At 38.2% G+C, this 25046-nt stretch overlaps 2 protein-coding genes and 1 long non-coding RNA gene across 7 annotated transcripts; 2 read left to right on the forward strand and 1 right to left on the reverse strand.

The window, feature by feature from the left end:
- Positions 1 to 1909: 1909 nt before the first annotated feature.
- On the reverse strand, positions 1910 to 6622 carry LOC135635476 (trihelix transcription factor ENAP1-like). Of its 2 annotated transcripts, XM_065146564.1 has the most exons (3): positions 6118 to 6622; positions 5134 to 6055; positions 1910 to 2336 (listed from the first exon to the last, which is right to left on the reverse strand). In XM_065146564.1, the coding sequence occupies exons 2-3, from the start codon at positions 6043 to 6045 to the stop codon at positions 2328 to 2330; spliced, it is 921 nt and encodes a 306-aa protein (XP_065002636.1). In that variant the 5' UTR covers positions 6046 to 6055; positions 6118 to 6622; the 3' UTR covers positions 1910 to 2327. The 2 variants fall into 2 exon arrangements, with proteins under 2 accessions (XP_065002636.1, XP_065002635.1); XM_065146563.1 differs by having other exon boundaries at positions 5134 to 6618.
- Positions 6623 to 6854: 232 nt separating this feature from the next.
- Positions 6855 to 9269, forward strand: LOC135635586 (uncharacterized). The gene is made up of 3 exons (XR_010495660.1): positions 6855 to 6992; positions 8706 to 8850; positions 8932 to 9269. It is a non-coding gene; the product is annotated as an uncharacterized LOC135635586 (long non-coding RNA).
- Positions 9270 to 10178: 909 nt separating this feature from the next.
- On the forward strand, positions 10179 to 24304 carry LOC135635530 (putative clathrin assembly protein At5g35200). 4 transcript variants are annotated; one of them, XM_065146645.1, is made up of 17 exons: positions 10179 to 10345; positions 10760 to 10834; positions 13130 to 13240; positions 13344 to 13413; positions 13598 to 13695; positions 19678 to 19819; positions 20086 to 20186; positions 20489 to 20572; positions 20681 to 20731; positions 20813 to 20878; positions 20948 to 21013; positions 21118 to 21198; positions 21286 to 21360; positions 23316 to 23474; positions 23564 to 23639; positions 23727 to 23836; positions 23949 to 24304. In XM_065146645.1, the coding sequence occupies exons 3-17, from the start codon at positions 13139 to 13141 to the stop codon at positions 24264 to 24266; spliced, it is 1599 nt and encodes a 532-aa protein (XP_065002717.1). In that variant the 5' UTR covers positions 10179 to 10345; positions 10760 to 10834; positions 13130 to 13138; the 3' UTR covers positions 24267 to 24304. The 4 variants fall into 4 exon arrangements, with proteins under 4 accessions (XP_065002717.1, XP_065002720.1, XP_065002718.1 ...); XM_065146648.1 differs by having other exon boundaries at positions 23727 to 23898; positions 24005 to 24143; XM_065146646.1 differs by lacking the exon at positions 10760 to 10834.
- The last annotated feature ends 742 nt before the right edge of the window (positions 24305 to 25046 follow it).

Genomic DNA, 25046 nt, shown 5'->3' on the forward strand with positions numbered 1-25046 from the left:
AGATCGTGAAACAATTATCTGTATATTTGAATTAATTATGCCGATCAAATGACTAAATATTTTGTTCTCCATTATCTACTTTGTGGTTTCTGCTCAATCCTTTTGCTTTCAATTCCTCTAATCCCGTAGTATTTCACTCCTTGTGGTTGATAATGACTTAATCTGGTTTTGATTGTAATCTTCTGTGGAGAGACATAAGCATGCAGGGAAATTGGTAGTTAAATGATTAAACTTGTGAAGGTTCTGCCATCTCTGAAACATTCATGTTTCTTCCTCAGACTATTTTCACTTGGCAGAAGAACTGTATGCTGTCATGACATTGAACACTTGAATGTGATTGCTGTATTATTTCTGTGAACTGTTACTATCCACTTGCAATGGAATAATAGACTGACATACTCCTTCTTTTTCTTTTGTTGAGGAAATGTATATTACTCTGTTGTGGCTGTGCCTTGCACATGATGATGCTGTCTAACTAGAGATGTGGACATGTATATGGATACTAGCAGTGTTGTGTAGGTTTGGAGCTGTGTAGAGTATCACTACAAAAGCATCCTGAAAGAAGGAATCAACATTTTACTTCAGAAACAAGTATCAACTACAAATTTTGCTGTTCTTAATGAAACTAAACTGAAAGCTGTGTCATGACATCCAGCATTTCTTTTGGAAATCAGAGGTTCCTTGTTTTAGGAGTCTGAGGTCATGCAAATTGCAATACAATGATGAATGATACTTGGATGCTAAGGAATCTGTATAATCAAAGCCAAAGGAGTTGTGCCCTCATGAATGGCTTATAAATTGGTGTCTTATAAATTTTTGGAAGACATTGCTGAGGAAACCAAATATTGGCTCTATTTTTTGGAACAACTACAATGTCCAAATTATTCAATAAGCAATATTTTTTTCCCCTTCATTATTAATTCACCTGCAAGAAACTACAAGTATTAGACATAATTAGGTTCATCCTAGTGATCATGGAGGCCAAATTTATGATACTCTCACGCTAAACTAATTCACTTGGTAAAAGACGGACGACTCTTGTTACGATACTAAGTATCAGCCAACGAGATCGAGTCGAAGTAATAAATATCATCCTATCCTCAGAATATTACATTTAACCAGAATCTTTTCTTTAATTTGGTTCACATATTGTGCAATCTCATTTCTGTCTGTTATGTATGTTGAAGTTGCTAGGCATTATTAAGTTTATGGGAATCAAAGAAACATGACATGTTTCAAACAGCATGTGAAGCAGGAAATCAAAGTGAGAGAAGCTGATGCATCAATCTTTTCCTGCCCCTCTTCAGTGTATGTAGGTGAGCAAGGAATTGCAGGATGAGAGAGACTCTGTGGTGCCATGGTCGAGGAAGATGGTCCTACAATCACATGCATGCTCTTGGTTTGGTTATGAATCCACCCTTTGTCAGTGCCAGTCCTCAGCTATCATGTTCCTGGAACTGGCTCCTGTGAGTGTCACTCAAAACTTGTGAATCTTTGTCCCTTTCATGATAGATACAATCATGTGAATCTGGTACAAATGATCCATATTATTCTGTTATATTTCACATTTCCAATCTGAATTGGCACAGGAGACCTTCACCTCATCATAACATTCTGTGTTGTTAGGGTATGGTAATTGTCATTTACTAATTGCTAGTTCAAAGTCTGTCTGCAGAGAAGGCAAACACAAAGAAAGTTGCAAGAGTTGGTTTGAAAAGCATAAAATGTATTTGCTTGTAAAATGCATTTCTGATGATCATAAACGTTGATTGATGACAATGACAATAATGTAGATTTCATAGGGACATCAGGCAGCTGCAGCAAAACATTCTTCACACCCACATGATGAAGATTTCATGGGGACATCAGACTGGTTGAAGATATGATGCAGCATGGTGACTCCAAAAACTCAGAAGGAATGACTGTTAATCTATCACAAACCAAACAACATGAACTTAATGTACAAATTCCATGATGGTAGAATGTGAGCACAGAGGATTTATGACAATAACCGATGCAATCAATGAAGTCCAAGCATCCACATCTTTGAGAGCTTAATTTCTCGGCAACCGGGGGTATGTTATCAACCAGCTGATAGCCACTGCACCTGTAATCTCTTTCATGGGCAGGCAACTGCTCTCCAATTTTAGGTTCTTGGGTTTTTTAACATCTCTCTAAAAGTGCACACCGAATCATACATACATCTATAGATCGTGGAGACTTTTATTATTGGTACCGAAATTGCAGAGATCCAATCTTTGCATGTCAATGCATGTGGATGAAAAGGGACCCAAAACTTGGCTTGAAAGTAGATTCCCTTTATGAAGTTAATCACCCTGAAAACAAAAGCCAATAATATTATCACTGTATAAAAGCCAAAAGATTGAGTAACTAGCATCCATACGTCTCGGAAAAGATGGCTCCAATTCTATTAAAAAATTTCACAAAAAACTCAAACAAAATAAAACAATAAATAAAGTGCTACTAATGACCGATGAATTATAAGATGCATCCACTTATTGTCACCTTTGGTTTGCTTATCTTATTCTTTAATTACGTAAAATCCTCTGATCCTCCCACCATGTAGCACGCAATTACTACAAGTGTATAACAATAGCCATAGCTCACACATAAGTATTATGATTTTAAAGAGTTCAAGATTACTTTCCCATTCTGAATGGAAACTTGAAAGAAAAAGGGAGAAACTTAGTGGCAAGTCCTAGAAAAATATGTAGATTAAGTAATTGGCAAAAGCATTAGTTCCCAGAAAAATGTCAGGAAAGAAACAAGCTGCATTCCATGGATACATTATGCAAATCTTAGCCATACCATGTTTCTAAGACGAAGCACCGTATCCTGCCCCTCAAATTCATATTTGTTAAAACTCAAAAATGAGTCCAAGTTGACTAATGCAGCACTAATTAATGAATGACAAATGTTTTACCTTCTGGTTTCGTGCAAAAAAGGTAAAAGTCATCCTTGATAATCTTAAATATGCAATCCAAATGAGACAAAACTGGCAAGCATTTTATACAATAATTGCTTCATGTATGAGACAACTGATCCACGAGAGTCCTTCCTTAACACCATGTCCAGCACTTGGCCCATTGCTATGGAAGGATGTGATTATTGCCACAGTTTCTTCATGCTGATAGTCAAACTTCTATACAGATTTGAAAAAGTAGAAAACAATGTCTGATATCTGAACCATAGGAAATTGCTAAATTGACTCTTTGAAACACCATTCCTTCAGTGTTTGTTTCCCTCAAAATTTACAAGAGTTCCGGAGAAAACTAATCCGCCTAAGTATAATATATGTTCCACAATATTCAGTCTACCAAAATTGGTCACCCAGTCTGCATCTGGGTCAGCCTCCCTAAGCGCATAACTCATTTGGCTTTACAAGAGAAAGAGCCTACACTTAACATGAAGAACTATATTTCCCTCACTTGGCTCTCTTAGAATCTGGTTGTGTGTAACTTAGTCCACAATATTTCAATACTTCCTTGATAAATACAAGATGGTTGGATTCAACTACCCTGATGCCACAATTGTTTCCAACTCTTTTGCAAATTCATTGTGCTCCTGGCCATAAACTTTTGACTCTTTTTCTACAAGCTCTTTTTCATCTCTCAGAATGTTTCATTTTAACTCAAAGAAGTTGAATATATGAGTGCAATCTTTTAGGATGCTGTATGCTCAAACAGAAAATTTCTTTTAAACGATTAAACAGTAATAACTACAAGAATATTAAAAATGCTAATCGAGTAGAAATGTGACAAGTGCAGCATTGCACAGATATTTCCATTCTAGAACCAGCACCCCAAACTGACATTGCCCGACCAATTGCCACCTTATGTCAGGTATCAAAGCAGCTTTCAACATCAATTAGACTGCTAAAAGAAAAAGCATCAATAATACTGATCTTCCACCTTAAATTTACAGGGATTACTTGTAGATAGCATCTCATCCACTTGTATCTACATTTTGCTTCTTTTATAATTTAGTTCACCTACCAAGTAGAGCCTAGCCTAGCGACATCCATACCTTGTGTACTACTTGTTTATCTCCTAAAAATTGTTCTCAATAGTGGAATTCTCTCTCAAAGAGGACAACCATAGAAGAGGTACACATCTTTATTCCCGCTGTACTAAAAAAGGTAATGCAAAGCTTTGGTTTCCATTTTTCAAATAAATTCAGAATATATATAATGAAATTTAACTGAACTATTTATTATGTACACCCTTTACTGAGGTGATATAATCATTCTTGCCAAGCATGTCATATTGTAGGTTCAAGATACTTCATTGCCACTTGACCATATTGCTTGTATTTTAGTTAATTTGCCTATTGTCATACCTATGGCTTATTAAACTGTTCAGCTTCAACAATCTCATATACAAAAGATTATGCCATCCAACATTTTATATCATAAGTTGTGTTCATTATGTTCTTATATGTTCATGACTTGCTTTCCATCATAACACATGCACAAAAAACTACAATTTGATATAAGGCGCAGTTACATTCACAGCCATAGAGAATGTATTTACTTGACAACTCCACCACAGAAAATAATTGTATTCTAACTTAATGCAGAAAGAGAGGTAGCAGAACAAAAAATAAAAGAGGGTAAAAGAAAAGAAAAAAACTAATTAAGAGGATGTCATCTTACTAGTTATCATGAACATGTGAGCACAAATGAAACATGTCTTTTTAAAATAATTCAGTAATATGTTTTTTGTCTGTCATGTTATTGTAAACTTAAGATACTTCATCAGAAAACAAGCTCCTTAGTGTAGATTTGATTTTAAGAACTGCACATGCCGACCCATGCCGTGTGCCAGTATGGAAACTGCACACCAGCATCCACTGTTGTCCATCCAACATTACACCATCACAATAACTGTTGGTACTTAGTTCTATATTATTGTAACTCAGATCAGGATGATCGCATACTACAGTTATGATCCTTCTTTCAAAGTCACTAGCATATATAATATGCTCTATGAATTCAAGTATCAGAGGCAGCAATCCACCAAGGAGGTTACATAAAGATAAATTTTAACAGATGTAAGCAGAACTGATGATGAGTAAACACTTCACATAGAAAGAGCGCAAGACAGGACTGACCTGCCCATCCCTCCTTGGTAGAATACCAATTTCACTTCTCAAAGATGGATTTTGGTTATTACTGCTCCTCTGGTGTATTCTTTTCATGAAAAGCTTAGCAATCTGCAACTGAGTACTTGCAATAATCTCTGTCCTCTTAAGCTCCATCTCCCCCCGCTTGATCTCCACCTCGGCTCTCATCCTCTCAGAATCCTTGTACATCTCCATCCTCGCCTGCTCAATCTGCAACATGGACTGAGTCAGAAACCTGATGCTGTCTGCCACCTCACTCCCTGTGACTCTCCTCCTCTTGGATGAACTGCCAGGATCTCTCGCACCATCCTCAGCAGTAGCATCCTTTTTGCCTCTTGGAGCACTCAGATTGCTGTCCGTGCCTCTGTTCTCCATCTTCTTGTCGTCGTTATTGTCAGCATTAGCATTCATGTTGATGGGTATCGAATTCGACCCGTCGTCATGATTGCTATCATGTAAGTGCCCGTCAGCTTCGACCTCCGCCTCCGCCTTCGGCAAAGCTTGGAGATCGATGTCGTGATAGGCTTTCGGAAAAACCGAGCAATTCCCGGTGCCCTTTAGCAAGTCATCCATGCGGGCATAGAACTGCCACGAGGAGCTAGAGCTGGGGCCATGGGCGGCGGCGGACTCAGCGCGGTACCGCTTCTTCATCGCCTCAATCTTGTTCTTGCACTGGGTCGGGGTCTTAAGCGCTTTAGTTCCCGAGCACCGCATCGACACCAGGCGGGCGATGTCCTCCCAATCACTCCCCTTCAGCTTGGCCCGGTTCCGGAGTGTCCACTTGGACTCGTACACTTCCAACAGGCACAAGACGCCGCCCTCGCTCCACTCGTCCCTCTTCCCCTTGTCCGTGACCCTCGGCGCTGGGTCCGGGCACGTTAGAAGGCGGGAATCATCCATGGGGAGCGGCCTAAGGAGAAAATTAGGCCCCAGAAGGTGAGGAAACAAGGATCACACCGCGAAAGGTCTCACCTTTGACGCTCCGGAAGCAGATTGACATGAAACCTGGTGTCGTGTGCAGAAAAATACCATCTCTAGAGCAGGGAATTTGGGTAGGTAACACCTAGAAACTCGAATTTTCTCCGCCAAGATGGAAAGTTGACGCAAGAAAAGGTACAAACATCACAGAAATAGCTGCCGGAAACAAGATTGTCACACTATTAGAGGATAAAAATTCTCACTGATCTGGAGGAGAGATCGCCGTGGGTTTGATCTCTGCGACTGCTCGGAGGAATGGAGCAGAACAGAAGGGCGAGGGCAAGGCGAACCGGAAGGAGAGAGAACGAGGGACGGGGAGCACAGGCGAATCACTGCTACGCGACACTGACGTATGGATGGTGAAACGTGGGTTAATGGCAGCCGTCGGTGGAGTTGGAGCCGCCCGTTTCAGAGCGCAATAGCGCGGGAGTGGAGGTTGGCGTCACGCATCGCGTAAGACGACACTGTCACATACCGGCGGACCTCAAGATTCCTACTCCATCACCAGATCGAAAACACGAATCTTGATGTGCATCCTCGATTCAGTAACCGGCGACGAGATAATGGTTCACAACTTTATACCACTGTTAAGTTACCGGTTTCACACCTGAGTGATGATTGGGTGTATCTTCGTACACTGGTGGGTCCCCTTGTCACTTCCGGTGACCTTGCTTAGGTGAAATCGGTGAGGAAGTAAGTTTAGATTTTTCTATCCGCCCCTTTTTTTTGGATCCGGTGTTCCGCGGAAATCCATTGGGTCTTGGCGTGGTCCGACGGTGAGGAGAGAAGGAGGCGGATGAAGTTGCAACGGGAAGTTGCCCCTTTTTGTCTGCCTGCGGAGCTGAGAACCTGGCCCGAAACGTCTACAGGTAACCCGGTTCTTCTTACTGTCGTGGTAATTAGAATGTGTTGCTCAAAGTTCCCATCTTTTTCTGTTGCTCCGCTTGATGAAGCTTGCTAACAATCTTGTGAGATCAGCATCGATTGTACCCCAGGTCGATTGCTTTGGTTGGAAATCATTAAGAGAGAGAGAGAGAGAGAGAGAGAGAGAGAGAGAGAGAGAGAGTTCAACTGAACAACTTTGATTAGGTTGACGATTTTTGGTGGGTTTTCTATATATGGTGAAATTAATTGGCAATGGAATCCGTAGCTGGAGAACCTTCGTGATGTGAAACGGGTAAGGAGAAGGATCATGGAAAGTGCTTCCCTTCTTCATTCTTCTCTCAGTAGGAAACACTTGTGTTACTTTGCTTTATAATAGTTCTATTTGGCATGAAGTAGTGCACAGATTGCTGAGTAATACAATGTGCTTTCTAAACGATGATGCATTGGCTAATATATGATTCATTAAAGCTACTAAGATCAGGTTCGGATGGGGCTAAAATCAGAATCGAATGGACTCGATGGTTCACTGATTCTAAATCGAACTAGAATCGATTCTCAGCTTTTCGGTTCTTGTTCCTAAGTTTGGAAAGCTGAAACTGTGGGTTCCAAAACAAACAATTCCGGTTCCAGTTTGAACTTTGGTTCTGTAATCATAATTTATTTTTTATAATTTAGAAATAAAATTAAAATTTTATATTTTAAATTTTAATTAAAAATAATAATAAAAAATAAGTGATTTGAACCATAATCAGAACCGACGGTTCTTGTTATGGTTCCAAAACCAACCTTTATCGATTCGGTTTCTATTCGTGGTTTTAGGAAATCGGAACTATGGTCAGGACTACTAAGATCCGTATATTAAATTAAATGTGTATCCATATTTGTGTTACTATCGAACTTTCAGCATAGAATTGCCTGCATTTGGTTGTTTGAGCTTTCACATTCAATCCCTTCATTTCCACTTGAAATATCTTCCATATATGGTCTTTAATGCTTCTTACTCAAGTGTGGCAGATGCTCGAGAAGGTATACTTTTTTCTTCATGCCCAAATTTCTTACACTATAACAGAAGTTTTAGTTACTAAAAGTACCGCTAAAATTGAAGTTTTGTTCTTTTAAAGTAGAAATCCACTTGACTTTCATCAATTTTTTGAGCTTTACACTAATCATATTTCATTGTTTGATTCATATTAATGTAGCTTGTACTAAGGAGATGTTGAGTTGTCATTTACTTTCGTAGCTTTCATCACCTTTCATCATGTATAGACATATATGAATACACACAGAATCTGGGAAACTCAAAGAAATATTTTCATTGATGATCAATGGCTACATGGATCACCATACTCCACCTGGAATCTTGATGTCAGTTTTCAGTACTTTTGCATTCCTCTAAACTTTGGTACACTATTTGGATACCTAAAATTGAAACCATTTAGAATTGTTACTCAGTTTCGTGGATATAATTATATGAATCAACTAGATGTGATCAGATTCTAAGTGCAACATACTAATCTGAATTCACTTTGTAAAGCTCAAAACAAAAACAATAAACAATATAAAGCATATTATATTCAGAGCTTTCAGGTTTTTTCCCACCATTAGTTTCATGATCTATTTAACAATACAATCTTATCTGACTGTTCAAATTGTTCTATGTATCCAAAAGCTATATATCTGATCGATGTTAACAGCAGAGATGATTGGCAAACAAGGAGCTGGAGAAGGATGTGACAGTATTCCGCCTACACTAGAAGAATACTGCCCTCAGTTTCTGAGCACTTCTTGGTGATAGCTATTTTATCTTCTGGCATGAGATTTCCTTTTCCTTCACTGTTCGATGTAAGGATTATGTCTCTGCCCCACCTGCATTGCCGAACCAAGTCCTGTCTTTGTAATGCAAATCAATTACTGTTTCTGTAGCTTCATCATGTGGGGAACAACCAGGGAAGAAAAACTGAAGTGCGCCGCGCACAATGTGGAGCAATGCATGTGGTTCACTGATGGCTTTGAAATCCATGAAGAACCATCTTTGTACTGCTGCCATCAGCAAGCATCTTCTCTTCTTCTGTCTTGTGGTGAGTTTCTATCTGGGATGAGGTGAAACTTCTGATGATCCTCATTGGTGGTATTGTCTCCAGATCTCCAGCAAGTTGTTGTTCAGTACTACTGAAGATTCATCATCACAAATGTTCCATCTTCATTTCATGTAAAGTATTTTTGTTTTCTTTCTGAAGGAAATTCTGACATTGATCATTTCACATTAGGTGTGTGTGTATATAATATATATGTCTTTTGAAAGATGAGTCTGGTCCTTGTGGCTTGTGGCTGGGGGATGGTTCCGAGGGACACCCACCCCATCACTTTCTGTCACCTGCTTCATGTGGAGAGCCCACCACATCACTTTCAGTGGGCTGCACTCTGTTATTTCCATTGAGATCATTTCAATCTTTTAAGTTTGGGGGCCTAATATGTCCACTTCAGTCAGAACAAAGTTTGGCTGCTTCAGATGATGCTGACCATTCTGCTTGTAGTCACAGCAGCAATGACCATATAACAAAAGAGCTGCAGTACAATGCTCCTGAGAGAACATACCTTATCTTATAGATGATGATGGATGGCCCACAGCTTGTAGTTGACATTAAGAAACATTGCAAATGTCCAATCCATATCAACCTTTTCGGAAGTTATCTCATCAACAACATCAATATCTGACCTGATTAATATCTGCCTCTGTGTTTAGTTGTATTTAAATTAATGAGAAAACAGTTCTATGATCTGAAGGCAACAACAGGAATCATTTTTCATTTCAAGAGAACATCTCTGTTGCATTGTCACAGTCAGAAAAATGTTTCTGCTCTGGTATTCATGTATCTGTAAGGCCCATAAACTAACATTCTATAGAGTTCTAGTGGGATCTTCATGTACATGTTCAGGAAGACAATACCTTTCAACACCATTGTTTCTGCATTAGTATACACCAAGCACACTCAACCAGTTATTTTGATGGTATGTATTGAAGTCTCTTTCATGGATTCAAACAATGGTAAGACTGTGGCTAAGCATACATGTATCTTAGAGGGGCAAACGGGAATTTTGTGTTGAGCGAGGGGTATAAATGTAACATCGGTGCTCTCTATATATAACGGGGCGACTCCCTGACCGCCGTTTCCTCGTTCTGTTGTGCTGCGCTGTGTTGTGTGGGATTTTTGTGTTGCCTTCCCCCGCATTTCGATTCGATTCGGAACGATTCCTTTTCTTGAACCTTCGCCTCCCCATCCCAAGCGATTCTCTCGCGTCGCCAGCTCTTCCCTTTCTGTGTCTCTCCCTCTCGGAGGTTTGTGAAACCCTAACCCTCCCGCTCCTCGATCACGTGTCCGGACGGCATCGATTTTGATTCCGAGCTTTGATTACGGATTTGGCATCGATTGCTTTGGTAATGGTGATTTTTTTTTGACTGGTCTGTGATGGAGGGTTTTTCAGGAGTCACATGGCGGGTGCGGAAGATTAGTATTGGTTGTAAGAATTCCTCGTTGTTTTTTGTCGATGTTTTCCTTTTCTAATGTTATGGTTTGCTTCTTGTGGGTGAGAAAGTTATCTTTTTTGGATTAGAGAGATGGCTTTTCGTTGTGGTGATGATTTTTTGTGAACATAGTTGGGGATTTATGCCAAGATAGTACGGAGGAATCGATTGGGGGGAATTTAGTCCTTGTTTTCACCTCCCATTCTCTGCTATTTTATGCGTGTTCAGGGAATGACAACAGCGGAAAGAACATAGGTTCTTGTCAGCAGCACAACAGAGTGAACTTGGGGAGCCCAGCGTCAGGTTGTATTACGGGAAAGCAATATGATATTTTTTGGGACAATACGTCTGATTTTTTTGCTTGTTCTTGGTCTCTTTCTCCTTAAGTAAAGATATGTGGAACGCTTTTTGACCCTCCCTCTGTGACACAACAGAGGCATGTTTGGTCTTGCACTAGGTTGTTAGCAGAATTTGAAATATCTTATGAGGAAAATTGCACTATGCTGCTGCCAGCCTTGGTTGGTTGCTGTTCTTTAGAAGATGACATATTTTAGGGAAAAATAACGCCATCATTGTCTATGTTAATCAAGGTTGGGGCCCTACTGCATCGTCTGTTATATCTTGCTTTCTGCCCATGACACAGCATAGGGGTCCAAGGAAATAAAAGGACCAGAACAACAAGGATAATTGTATTTCATGCCAGCTAGACTCATGGTTTTGTGGCTGAGAGACATTGCTTCTAAATTTCTGGGTGGTGCTTCTTGCACCCTCTTGGCCAATTGTTGGGGGTTGTTACTGGCCCATTGATGATCCAAATGGGACAAAGAAAATACATTTTGAAGTATGTGTTTAACCTGTTGGTTGGAATATCAGTGTAAATACAGTTGTAGCTTTTTATGTTACTCACTTTTCACACTGTTTGAATCCACATCTTGTAGCTACAGCTACACAAGCTATATTGACTTGGCATTCTAAGATGAATTTGTGAGAGAAAAGATGCTTGAATAAGGAGCTTTATAAAACACTTGATGGTCACAGGAAATTAGCAGCCTTTGTGGTTGGAAGTGGAAACTGAACAAATTTAATTTGCCGATAATATGTTAAGATGAGAAACTACTGGAGTTTGACTTATGTTATGAAATAAATAGCAAGATTTGATGTTGTTCTGAGATGAACAATAAATAAGAAAGAATAGAAATCAGTTAGAGGAAGATATGAGAGAGAAATAGTGTGAGAATAGGGGGAAAGCGGCTGGCAGCCTTTAGAAAACACTTTTTTTTTTTCAAAAATATCATTCTCTTAGTACTTCTTTCACAGTTCGTTTGTGCAGCTCTTAACATTATGCAGAAAAAGGGACTATGATTCTGTTCTAATCCCTACCAGATATAGATGTATTAAAAATAAAATACAGATTTACTAGCAAAAGGCATCTATGATCATTATAATAGGACATGAGGTGGTTAATTGGGTCCATGTGGAATAGATTCAGATCGGGTTAGGTGGGAGTGGGGTTGTTTCTAAATCGGGTCCGGAATACACTTTAAGGGAGAGAAGGGGGAGATTGTGTTTCTCTCAGACCATGGGTGGGGTTAATCAAATTTGAACTATGTTGGAGGTTTCATTTACCCTAGCAAAACTACACGAGCGCATAGGGCACTTAGCATATCGATTGGGCGCCTAAGGTGCTTCTCTAGGTGGTGCCCAGTTGAAGAGCTTTGCTGCTGCTCACTAAAGTGTTTGGGTCTTACCTTACCTTGTCCAATCATCTAGACGAGTCTCTGAGGGCCTCTTGACGTCATTGCTTGCAATGTCTTGTATTGTTGAATAAAATTTGAATAGTAAATATTGGTCTGTATTGACTGGTTTGATGAAGATCTGAAACCTTGATCACAAGCATTAATTGTGCTGCTTCATAGACATTATGCAAGTTTTTATAATGTTAAGGCTGCTAGGGAAGTTTATTTAATTTGAACTTTGAGTTGCATATATTAGAATTTGTATCAAACACGTATGGATAAATTGCAAGTGATGCTGCAGTGAGAAGAAGTGAAGAACAGTAGGATTTTTGGTTCAACAAGTTTTCAAATCTCATAGCATTCCCCCATGCAGACTAATAATTAGTATAGCCCTGTCGACATGGCATTTTTTCTTCTCCTTACATTATTTACTTTGAACTGTAAGTTTTTACATAATTTATTCTCCTTTAAGTGATTCTACTATCTTATAAGCTACACTACTTGTAGTTTATTCTGTTTATAAGTTTCTTCCTAGATTTAAGTTGGTAATAGTTAGGGTTACTTTCTTGATACAAGTAGGTTATATATATATATATATATATTTCAAGATTTCTTTCCTCAAAATATTTGAATTTGTATTGTTCAAGGAAGCTTGAAGTATGGCTATAACATTTTTTCCCTCACACTGGAATCTTGGCTCTGTACCGTTGATTTCTCTTTTCTGAAGCATTTCATTTGTTGCCTCTTCAAATAGACTTAGATTTCTAAATTCTTAGGTTGTCCACGGAGAGTCGTCATTGACTAGCTTTCCAAACAGTCCTTAGTATTCATAGCATTTGTATTCTCATATATAATTTTACAGTGTGACACTATGACGGGGGTTGGTAATACTCAACAAAGCATAAGAAAAGCTCTTGGAGCACTGAAAGACTCTACAACAGTTGGATTAGCAAAAGTGAACAGTGATTACAAGGTCTTGTTATCTGACTTTTTTTGGCTTATGTTATATCAATTTGCAATGGTTTAAGAATCCTGTCTTCACTTAAAGTTGAAATCTCAGAACATTTCTGTATCAGGAACTGGATGTTGCCATCGTCAAAGCAACTAACCATGTTGAACGGTTGGTTAAGGAGAAACACATAAGAAGTGAGTCCTATAATTTTTCTGCCCATCATTTACAATATGCTGGGTTGAAGTCTTGAGCTCATTATATTGGTTTTCAATTTTGTTGAAGCTACCATAGGCATTCACATAACTTGGCCTGGTTGGTAGTTGGTACTAGAGAAGTTAGCATTCATTTACTTACAGGCTGTTGCAATATTGGTTGCAGCTATTTTTGATGCTATATCAGCTTCAAGACCCCGTTCTGATGTTACATACTGCATAAATGCTCTGGCCAGGCGGCTAGCAAAAACTCACAATTGGGCTGTATGTTCTGCTAATAAATCTCGTCAATTAATTCTTTCTGCAAGACTGCTTTATTTAAATTGAGGTTATCCATTGTTAGGGAAAAAACTAGTTTGGAGTTTCACTTAAACAGTAACCAATTCAGCTTCTAAGGGCATGGAACTTGCATCAATCATGAAGGATGGCTTATGAAATGTTTTGTGTAGCCCACATATATAGCAACTTCCTCAAATTTACGCTTGTAAACTCACTAATCTTCTTTACATAGAATTGACCTAGTAAGTAAGGTTCGTCGAAACACGATGTGCAACTCGATATGGGCGGTACATACCAATCTGACATGGGATCGGTATGGACGGTACATCAGTATGCCCCCATGTACTATGTGTTGGTATGCTCGATATGGCTCAGTACAGCTCGGTACGTATTGTACCGATAGCTGGTTGGTATTGGTACAGATCGGTAAGACGAACCATGCTAGTTAGTTTCCATAGTTCTCTTAAAGTTATTATTTAGTATGTTGATAAGCCACCATGCTTAGTAACAAAGCCATGCACAAACGGTGTAAAGAATATGCACTTGCATGCTTGCATGGTCATATATTGTCACATGCTAGTACGAATTAACTCGTAATGTCGAGAAAATTGCACTGTGCATGAACCCCTTTTCAAAAATCCATTACACAAAGTTGTATATAATTTTTTTTTAAAAATATAATCAAAAAAATAATTATCACATTTATCAATTACCTGTCACCTCATCTCGGATGCTCTCCCAATGGCAACTCTAGGTGTTTCATTAACTTGAAACTATCACTGTATTATCTTGAAACAATTTACACTATAATTTGCTGAAGTAGTTTTGGGTGAGCACAAATGCCCAATAGGGAATAGAGATCAACGAAAACGTAATAACAATATGCTAATCAAATATCATAATGAATTAACTGTGCAAATGATATGTGAGTCAGATAAAAATAAATAAGAGTACAGAATCATTGGAATAATCAAGGATCCTACGTAGGTCATAAGAATGCATGTAATATGCTTTCATGCAATATTATCCATAAATACAGTCAGTCATATATATGCACTTAGCCAATATTCGACATTTGAGTCGAATATTTGATTGACACTTCTCCCAAGAGTGGATGGAGGACCATATAATAAGTCTTATAAATATCACATGCATTAATTCAATATAATATATACAAAATCCAATTATCCATGCACATAATCATCATCTTGGCATAGTCGGATACTGAATGATGCACACTCCCAACAGTAGATGGAGAGACATTACTCCAACTGAATGAATCATCTCTCAATAGCAAATAGAGAGAACTCATATTGCACTCTCAACAGCAGATGGAGTGGTGCCCCTTATCTGCCAAAGTGGGGGTATGTTCCTCCTAACAGATAAAGGAACCGTTTAATCGTCACATCTGACAACCCGCTAATCCCTGAAGAGAATCGTCATCTGATATACTGGCCCTCCTATAATTGATAGGGATCATCTAGTTTTTTTATCATATCAAAATCACATATCATCATACAATCATATGATCATATTCTCAAGTCAATCGATCAGGCATACAATCACAATATAGTAGATCATACTAAGAGGATGATATAGGGGATCCAATCTGGTGGGTGCTACTCACTGCATGATGGGCCTGAAGCTCCTATCAAGTGGAGCACAACCATGTGAAGATCATACATCCAATCTCTAAGTGGATTACTAATCTGTCTGTCAATCATGCATCAAGAATGCATGTGCATATACAAGATTCCATAAATGCATCATCAAGGATGTAGGAACATCGATCAAATCATTCATCATGCATCAAACATGTACGTGCATATGCGAGATAACATTGATGCATAAGAATGTAGGTCAATAGTGGAAGTATCACTCAAGCATGACATTCTTCAAAAGGATGACATAATCCTTTTAAGTGCATATGCGAGATAACATTGATGCATAAGAATGTAGGTCAATAGTGGAAGTATCACTCGAGCATGGCATGCTTCAAAAGGATGACATAATCCTTTTAAGACTTCTTTTTGCCTTTTTTTTTCATGAGTCAGATATACGTGTAGTGCGAATCATGATCATAACTAGCAAGACCACTTACTTGTACAGCATAGGCCACACAATGTGGGTCATGTATTAGATATGCATCATGAATCATGTATGGGTTGGTACCTCCGACCAGTCACATCTTATCATTAAACAACACCCTATAGTAAAAAAAGTGATAATCAATCATTATGGGCTATAAGCTCATGTATTAGCACATAATACATGTAATCTAGTTGTGTACCACTGTACCTTAGGTAGGTAAGTCTTGTGGTAGGTGTGGATCACAAGTCTAAACTCTCTATGTATTGGTTGGGCCCACATGTCATGTGACAAACCTATTTAGGATGGTGCACCTATAATGACATGACATTAACAGTAAGTTACTTTTCCACATATGGACAGTAATGTCAAGTGGGTAAGTACTTGGGTGAATGGGCCAAGTCGGTTGCCTATTCTACATGCAGTGTGAAGTGCAACTTATACTAGGTTATGTAATGTCTGGCTCACACGTTGTTGTGTGAAGCTGGGTAGTGTTACACATGCACTCTTATGTTTAGTTAGTTAAGGCCTATGCAAGCGGAACGTATGCTCGGGTGGAATGACAGTACTATGTCTTGCTCATGTGCCTAAACCTGCAAGTAGACCTATGCTAGTGTTAGCTTGCATTTAGACTTAAGCTTGTGCAACGATGTTGGCTCATGTGAGACTTGACTGTAGTATTATCATCATACGAGTATAGGCCACAGTTGCTTCAATGCACAAAGCAACTTGTGGTGGCATGAACTCAACTAGTTTTAAGCTACATAGGTTGTTAATGCTGCTACTATGGCTTATGGCAACATGGTGGTTGTAGTTTTAAGGCCAGGAGATTTCCTAGCTATTCATACTCTTGAACATGTTGCATACTTAATCATGCCATATGATCTTATATATGGTAATTTCTCTCTAGCAAGGTTCCATCATTGGATCATGGAAGAGGTTTTACTAATACATGATATTAATAATTTGATTATATGGAAAAGTGGAAGCCAATCTTTATAGGATCCCCTTATCCAAACCATGCTACTACTATTCATATGGGTATCATAAGCTGTAAAGAAAGAGGGTGGCATAGCAGCAGTCATGTGTTCTAATAGCCTACATAGGAGGGTCATTCTTGCAAGAGGCCGTGGGTTCTAGGATCTGCCATGTGTTGTTACTGTGCTTTAAAAGTTGAGTTGGGCATGATGCTGTATAATTACAAATGGCTCATGGGAAACAAGTGATACATATTGGTGAATGAAACAAAGAGCCTTTGGAGTAGCATAACTTGCACAAGGTGCAAGGTTACATGTCCAGCATAGGACCATACAAGCATTATGGGTCCCAATCGTTACATGTCCAGCATAGGACCATACAAGCCTTAGGAGTAGCATACTGCTTGCGTAGAGCATGTGCATAACCTGTGCATGCACAATGGGTTAGCTTTCTAGGACTCTGGCTTGTGCTGGCCTTCACTGACCACTAGGATCAGCACCTTCTGGCTTACAACAAGGGCAACCGACTGAAATGATTAGGCTCAACTCATAGTTGTAGGTTGATGTTGGCTGCTAGCCTGGTTCACAGATAGATACCAAATTAATCATGGGTTTGATCAGTAAATATGACTTACTGGATGAGGCTTATTTGGGTTAATATTTGGTTTTGTTACATGATTGCAATCTGTCTACTATTTGCAGCAAGTCAATCCTTTAGAAAATTGCAGTATACATGATCTAAGATATGATCTTTTGATAAGCATTAGTATAAACTATAGATTGGCCAAGATCTAATTCATCCTTTACTAAAGAATCTATTCCTAAAATCAACATAAAAAGTGGCCGAATCTTAATTTTCTCATGCTTATCCTAGGGAGACTTTGACTTGGAAATCGAAGAAGATTGTAGCATGCCATAGAGTAAGGCAAGGAAGATTGGATCATCTCAAAACCGTCTCAAGAACTATGTAAAAGAATAAGAATCCAGAATCATCAAGAGAAGAAGGAAGAGGCAAGGATCCCTACCGGCAAGGCGACGTCCGCTATCCACTCCTCTATCCCACCGTCGGCACCTTCTCTGCCACTGGTCTCACTCCCTTGACGGCTTGAGAGAAGAGGGAGGGTGTCATGGCATATTTATAGCATGAGTATTCTCTCTCTCCAAGGAGCCCTACCTCTAATCTATTTAGGAGTCCTAATCTAATTAACTTAGCTTGATTTATAATCCTAATTCAATTATGATTTTCATTAAATCTTCATCTCCACTTTTAATCAATATATATATATATATATATATATATATATATATATATTTATAACTTAATTAGGAGAGATACCATGTCTATGTTAAATTACCAAAATGCCCTCAATTAATTTTAACATATATTTAATTAGGAAATTCCCAAAATAGCCTTAGGTAAAATCTGGGTATAACATATATTCTATAACATTCTGAGTAGAACAGAGAAAGGCATGAATTATGTTCTGCAATCCAAATTCCTATTGTTGTGTTTATTCTCAATTTGTATATAAGCACACTTTTTTAACAGGCATTGTATTACTTGTTATACAGTTAAATGCTTGCATGATTTTAATTTATTTTGAGAAATGTGGCACTGTAGTCCGTCTTGATTGTTTGCTGTAAGACCATTTATGTCAACATGAAGAATTAGATTGATTAATGAATAGCTATGAGTGATGCCAAGTCTTGGTTTCCCTGCTGCTTATTATTTATGTCTTTTGTATGCATTTAAACTTCACCTGATGTTTCTAGTTTCTAGTTTCTACTTCTTTAGTGTTGTGTTCCTCCCTTATCTTTTGGCTGATTTACTGAATCATTTCTGTTTGCACTCATTTATAGACTTTTTCTTTTTTTTCATGTCTTCAACCATCTTGTCATAGACCAATCATAAGCTATACTAATCAGGCATCAATTTAACAATAATTCAGCCTTTTAACAAAGCCATGCCTTCAGTCTCAACATCCGATTCCACTTTTTTTATGTATCGAGATTAAATTCAGAATTCTTGAACATACTTGGTAATCTTTTGATATTTTTGAAGGTTTGACTTCACAGAACTAAATCTATGATCCTTGTGGCTTTTTTACCTCTTCTTGCTGGTGCAAAAAATTAAGTGGATGTGGTTCATGGTTTGAAGAGAGAGCTAAACACTTCTTAGTTCTTACAATAGAATCAAGTTTGGATTATGGTTGTCAAAACAAAATTTGCTGTAACTACATACTAATGCAATATAACACATCATTTTAGTAGAAATCTAATTAGAACATGTGATTTTAGGTGGATCTTTTAAGAACCCTAGTCAAATGAAACTTCTCTAAATAACCTTTGCATATCACTCGGTTATTGAATACTTGACGTTTGAAAAAATGGTATGATGCCAAGGCATGGATAGCATAAGTAAGATTTTTTCTCTACTAACTTTTAAATGATATCCCATCACTAATGTGTTGACTTAGACACTTAAATTGTTACTTTTTTTTTGTTATTTGAGTCTCTCAGCTATAGATAAATTGGCTGCAGAACATCATGAGTAAAAACTTAGAACTATTAGAACTTTCTTGCAAGCTTTTATTTGGTGAAGATATTGGATAGGATGAATCTTCTTTAAATACCATATTACAGAAGTTTGCTCAATAGAAATAATTGGTTTTCATCTTGAAACTGGACAATTTATTGGAACCTCTGAAACTTGATTGGGACTAGGTCAAAACTACCAAAAATTCAAATCTATCTTTATGAGACTAATATTATGATTTTTCCATCATCAGAATCATGTATGAATTTTACTTTATAACAATTACATAGTGGCTTTCTTGTTTTTTTAAAGCCTGTTTCTCAACTATATTTATTCAAACTTAATTAATTTTCTAAATTCAATTAGGTTGCATTAAAAACCTTGATTGTTTTACACCGTGCTTTGAGAGAAGTTGATCCAACATTTCGAGAGGAGCTCATCACTTATACCAGGACAAGAGGATTTATGCTGAATTTGTCCCATTTCAAGGATGATTCAAGTCCAAGCGGTACTGGAATCTTTACTATGCTGCTAGAAATTGAACTTGTCATCTCACTTTGTGATATGACAACTTTTCCATTTTTAGTATTCCCTCAATATCTTTTTTCACCCAATTAAAAAAGAGAAATCTTCATCCCCTTTTCTCTGGAGATGCTTTTTAGTTAGTTTGCATTTCAATTTGCAGTATCTGATGTTTGCTAACATAAAGGACATTATTTATGGAAGAAAAATAAATCAACTGATCCTGATTTCTCTTTTCTGTTATATTCTAAGCATGGGACTATTCTTCTTGGGTTCGAACATATGCTCTGTATTTGGAGGAGCGGCTAGAATGTTTTCGCGTACTCAAATATGATATTGAGACAGAACGCTCTGTAAGTCATTTGAGCCTTACATTGTTTTCTTAAATAACATATGTTGGTTTATTTCCATTTCTGTTTTCCTTCAGTATTTAGTTTTTGTCATTAAAATGATTTTATCTGCCATGTGATTTCTCCTAATATGTTTTTCCATGATGTTTCAAATAATAAGGCTTGTTAATGAGCTTTTTTTTCATTTTAGATGGGATGCCATGAAATCTGGTATTTTTTTACGCAATACATAGTGGTCAAAGTTGGAATTTAAAAACTTGCATGCATTTATTTTGATCAAACTCAACTTGATCTTGAATTGACAGCGGACTTCAGAAGCTGAAACTATTGAATTGCTTGAGCATTTACCTGCACTGCAGCAGCTTCTTTTTCGACTGCTAGGTTGCCAGGTAGTGTAGACAAAATTTCCTCAAGTTCTTTATATTAAGCAATTTGTTCAATAGTTTATTGTGTCTGCTTATGTTTTGCTAATATTTTATCGAACCCTGCTTTTGCAGCCAGAAGGTGCAGCTATGTATAACAATGTGATTAGATATGCACTATCAATTGTATGTAGCTTTAAAAGTATAGTATGCCACTTTAACTTACTCTTCAGCTTTGATGGCATCTCTCATGTGTCTTTTTCTCAGGTGGCAAGTGAAAGCATCAAGATATACAGCTCCATAAGTACTGGAACTCTTAACCTGGTTGATAAGGTACTGCACTTTGCCAGAAACTTTTTTGTTCCTTGTGACCAGGAGTTGTAATATATTTTCTTTGTGCAGTTCTTTGAGATGCCGCGCCATGATGCTGTTAGGGCAATTGAAATTTATAAGAAGACAGGAAGTCAGGTACACAGTGATTGGTTATTTTGTTTGTTTTAATTTATTGTACCTGTAGTTGCTAGTTAATCTTTACCTGCAAGTTGCCTTTTATTTATAACATCTGATTGTAGGTAGAGAGGCTATCGGAGTTCTATGAGATCTGCAAGGGTCTTGAAGTTGGTAGGGGTGAAAATTTTGCAAAAATTGAACAGGTTTTGAGAACTATTTTTAATATGGAAATTATCATTTTATTGTTCTCTGATGATTCACTTATATCTTTGTGGTTTACAAATTTGCAGCCTCCAGTATCATTTATCGAGGCCATGGAAGATTATGTGAAAGATGATACATGTGCTTCTCAAAATAAGAGTGTGGTATATTTGAATGCTTGAAGTAAACTGTTTTTATTCTCACTGTAGAAAGTAATAGAAAGTAGATTCATTTGGCAATTGATATTTTTAGTTTAGTTTTGATGTGTTTATTGGTTTGAGGCCTCCTGATGCTTGTTACTCTGTTAGAAATATACGTTTATTGTACAATATGTGAGTTGACTGGGCTGGTATCACAATCTCATAAACTGATTAAATACAAAGTTCAAGAGTTTCTCTAGGCCCTTTTCTAGAAGTTTTAGTTGGAGTATTGCTATTTTTTAGTGGTCTTGAAAGTTATATAAGAACTCTTAACTGGACTTATCAGGCAAATAGTTTCATATCTTATTCAATCAGTTCAGCTGGCAAGTCTAGCAGAATGTATATAGAGAAGATGGCACCGGTTTCTGAAACACAGTTATGGCTTTGAAATTTTGTGCAAAGGATAAGTGGCCAAGGCGGGATTCGAGGTCAATACATTGTGATAAACTGTCAAAATCTTTACCAACTAAGCTAGCTGACACCTTCACAACAAAGAAGAAAGAAAAACATACACACTTTGAAGTTATTAGTACAAAAGATGTTCTGGCTCATTGAGTCTATCTTCTCTCTTTATTCTTTGTTCTGTCTTTTTTGTCTGTTTTTATTGGCTCTTCCTGTTTTTCTGCTTGACAACAAGTTACTAGATTCTATCCTTTTTCTTAGGTTTACTCGATGTCTGTTTACCAGGGTCATAGTAGTTGTATGCTTTTGTGTTCTTTTGCTTCTTTTGGATCTTTCCAACCAGGTAAAATGGATACTGACACAACAATTTAAGGGCATAAAAGAGGTTACAAGAAATCCTGACAGTTCTCTTGGTTTAAAGTTAAATAAAAGCCTGGCATGGTGAGACTCCTGTATGGAGAGAACTGAGCAGATTTGCAGTTTTCTTCTGAGGTCAGAATATCATTGCAAGTCATAGAGGATATTGCATAATGAATTTATAACATCATTGTATCATGCTGATTCCTTCTTTGGTAGGACTTTTAACATGCTTTTGATCAAGGTTTTTAATTTCGTACTGTACCGGTATATCGAGCTTTGCTCGGTATGGTACGGTACGACATACCGAGCGGGCAGTATGCCCTGGCATACCGCTCGGTATATATATTTTTATATACATATGTATATAAAAATATGTTTATATACGTACGTTTACTCATAAACATATGTATTTTTATATACATATGTTTATGAGTAATAATTACTATAAAAATTGTTTATAAAAGTATCCCCTTTCCATCTCGAGAGACGGAAAGAGGGTGATGACAGAGTGAGCGAGGATGCGACACGTCGCCTCCATCCCTAGCTCGAACTCATCCCCCGTGAGGCACTTCGCAATGCTCCCGCGACAGTCGGATCTGACGGGGATCCAGCCTAGGGCGAGCTCATCTCCTGCTCTCCCCTCGTTGCCGCCCTCAGCGACTATGAGGAAGAAGACGAAGATGATGGCAAGAGCGAGAAGAGGAAGCAACAATCCTACCTAGGTTAGGATCCCTTCCTTCATCGTCAATCACGACCTCCCCGACCACAGCGACCATGATCTCTCCGACCCCTACCGCGTTTTGCCCGACGGAGTGAGGACCCGCCTCCTACAGTGTTCTGCCCGACGAAGCGAGGACCTGCCCCCTACCGCGTTCTGCTCGACGGAGCACTTCTTCGTGTCCCGCCACATCCAACTCTCTTCTCTGTCATGCCTTCTCCATCCAACGAGCGCTATAGCCTCGTCTTCCTCGTTGTCGTGCTCCTCATTCTATTTGCCAGCTAATACTGCCCAGTACAGGTGGTACAATTCAAAATTTAAAACCTTGCTTCTGATTATCATGAGTCTTCTAAATTCTAGTTGCCTCTTCATGATGGCATGGTTTTCCTTGACCATGCTGATGAATTCATAATATCAACAGTAGGATGGCTGTTATCAGGTGAACAGTGAAATTTCTACCACTCCAAAACCTGTTCTAGCCGTGGTTCATTACTCAAAGGATAAACAGAATGACCCGGAGGCAACCCCAGCATCACCTGAACCACCAGCAACTGAAACTGCTGATGCTCCACTAAAAGCACAGACAACTGATCTCCTGGTAGAATCTGAATACATAAAGCATTCTCTTCAGTGGGTTGCTATTGAAGTAATCACTTTACTGGTGTTGATTCATTAGTGTGCTTTCAGGAATTGGATGACTTCAACCATCGTGCAAAAGAAATGGAAGAGAAAAATTCCCTAGTCCTTGCTATTACTGCTGATGGTGAAATATAAGTTAATTCTTTGTTATTTGATTATCTATGATTATGTATTCCCAATCTTTTTTACAAATGCTTTTGCTTTTATGCAGATAATCCTTTAAAGAGTACTTCTGACGAAACAAGCGGGACTTCTGGGTGGGAGCTTGTACTTGTTGGCACACCAAATTCTAATGAAAATTCTGTTGCACAGAGCAAACTGGTAGAATTCAAGTCGATGTGTACATATTACCTCTATTAAAGAATTCATCAGCAGGAATCCCGGTAGCCTACCCTTGCATTCTTTACAACATCTATTATTCCCAATCTTACAGGCTGGTGGACTCGATAGACTAACACTGGACAGTTTGTATGATGACGCTTTTGCAAGAACCATGAATCCCGGTGGTGGTGGTGGTGGATATCACACAGGTCAGGTGGCACCAAATCCCTTTGATACTTCACATTACTTTCAGGACCTTTTCTATGCCTCAAACGGTATAGCACCATCAGCCAGTGTGGAAATGGCCACAATGGCTCAGCAACAAGCTCTTGGACAGGACGGCACCAATCCATTTGGCAACCCATTTGGTCCAACTGGAGTTCTGTATGCGCAAGATCCATCACATAATCCATACACAGGGTACATGTAGATTGAATTGTCTGGAAGTGCAAAGTGGGGGGGGGGGGGGGGGGGAGGTTTCTGAAATCGAAGTGTCAATGCAGTCAGTTCTCTTTGGCACACACTGTTTTTGATTGCTGAGGTGCCGCATATTTACTGAGTACCCTCTCAAAAGTTCCCTGGTGAGATGTAGGCCTGTAAGTACATTCTCATAATTCACTGGTTATTAGCTTTTATGACCTTACCTCACTGTCTGTCATTCCTTTTCTTGAAGCATTTCCTGTTGCACAGATGACTGACATGAGAAATTTTGCACTTAATTAACCACTATATTTGTCCTTCAGTAGTCTATATAATTTGTCATCACCATAACTGAATTATCTTATTTAAGTGAAGTAGTATCTTTTTTCATTAAGTTGGGAGGACTAGTTGAGACTTGTATCTAATTTAATTTAGATAAAAAATGGTGCATCTAGTTCATGAGGCTCTCGTCCATGGCAGGGTTAATGTATTTAGTTTGATCTTTAAATATTTTACTGTTTTAGGTTAGTAAATAACAACTTTACTATTGTACCAATGTTAATTTAGTTTAGAATGATCTGAAGTCTCGTAAAATTGGCATTTGCTTACAAGTTGTACCATTGTCCTTTAAATTGAATTTTGCATTTTAAATCAAAAACTTAAGTTGATAAAATAGGATTCCCTAGGGGATTAAATATCCAAATGTTCATCTTGAATTCAAATTAGCATATGTTTCTTATTTATTCAATGATTTATCTCTTTTGAAAGCTATATTTTGTATGGGCATCAT

Source organism: Musa acuminata, chromosome BXJ3-4 (assembly GCF_036884655.1).
Source record: "Musa acuminata AAA Group cultivar baxijiao chromosome BXJ3-4, Cavendish_Baxijiao_AAA, whole genome shotgun sequence".
NCBI classification, from domain to species: domain Eukaryota; kingdom Viridiplantae; phylum Streptophyta; class Magnoliopsida; order Zingiberales; family Musaceae; genus Musa; species Musa acuminata.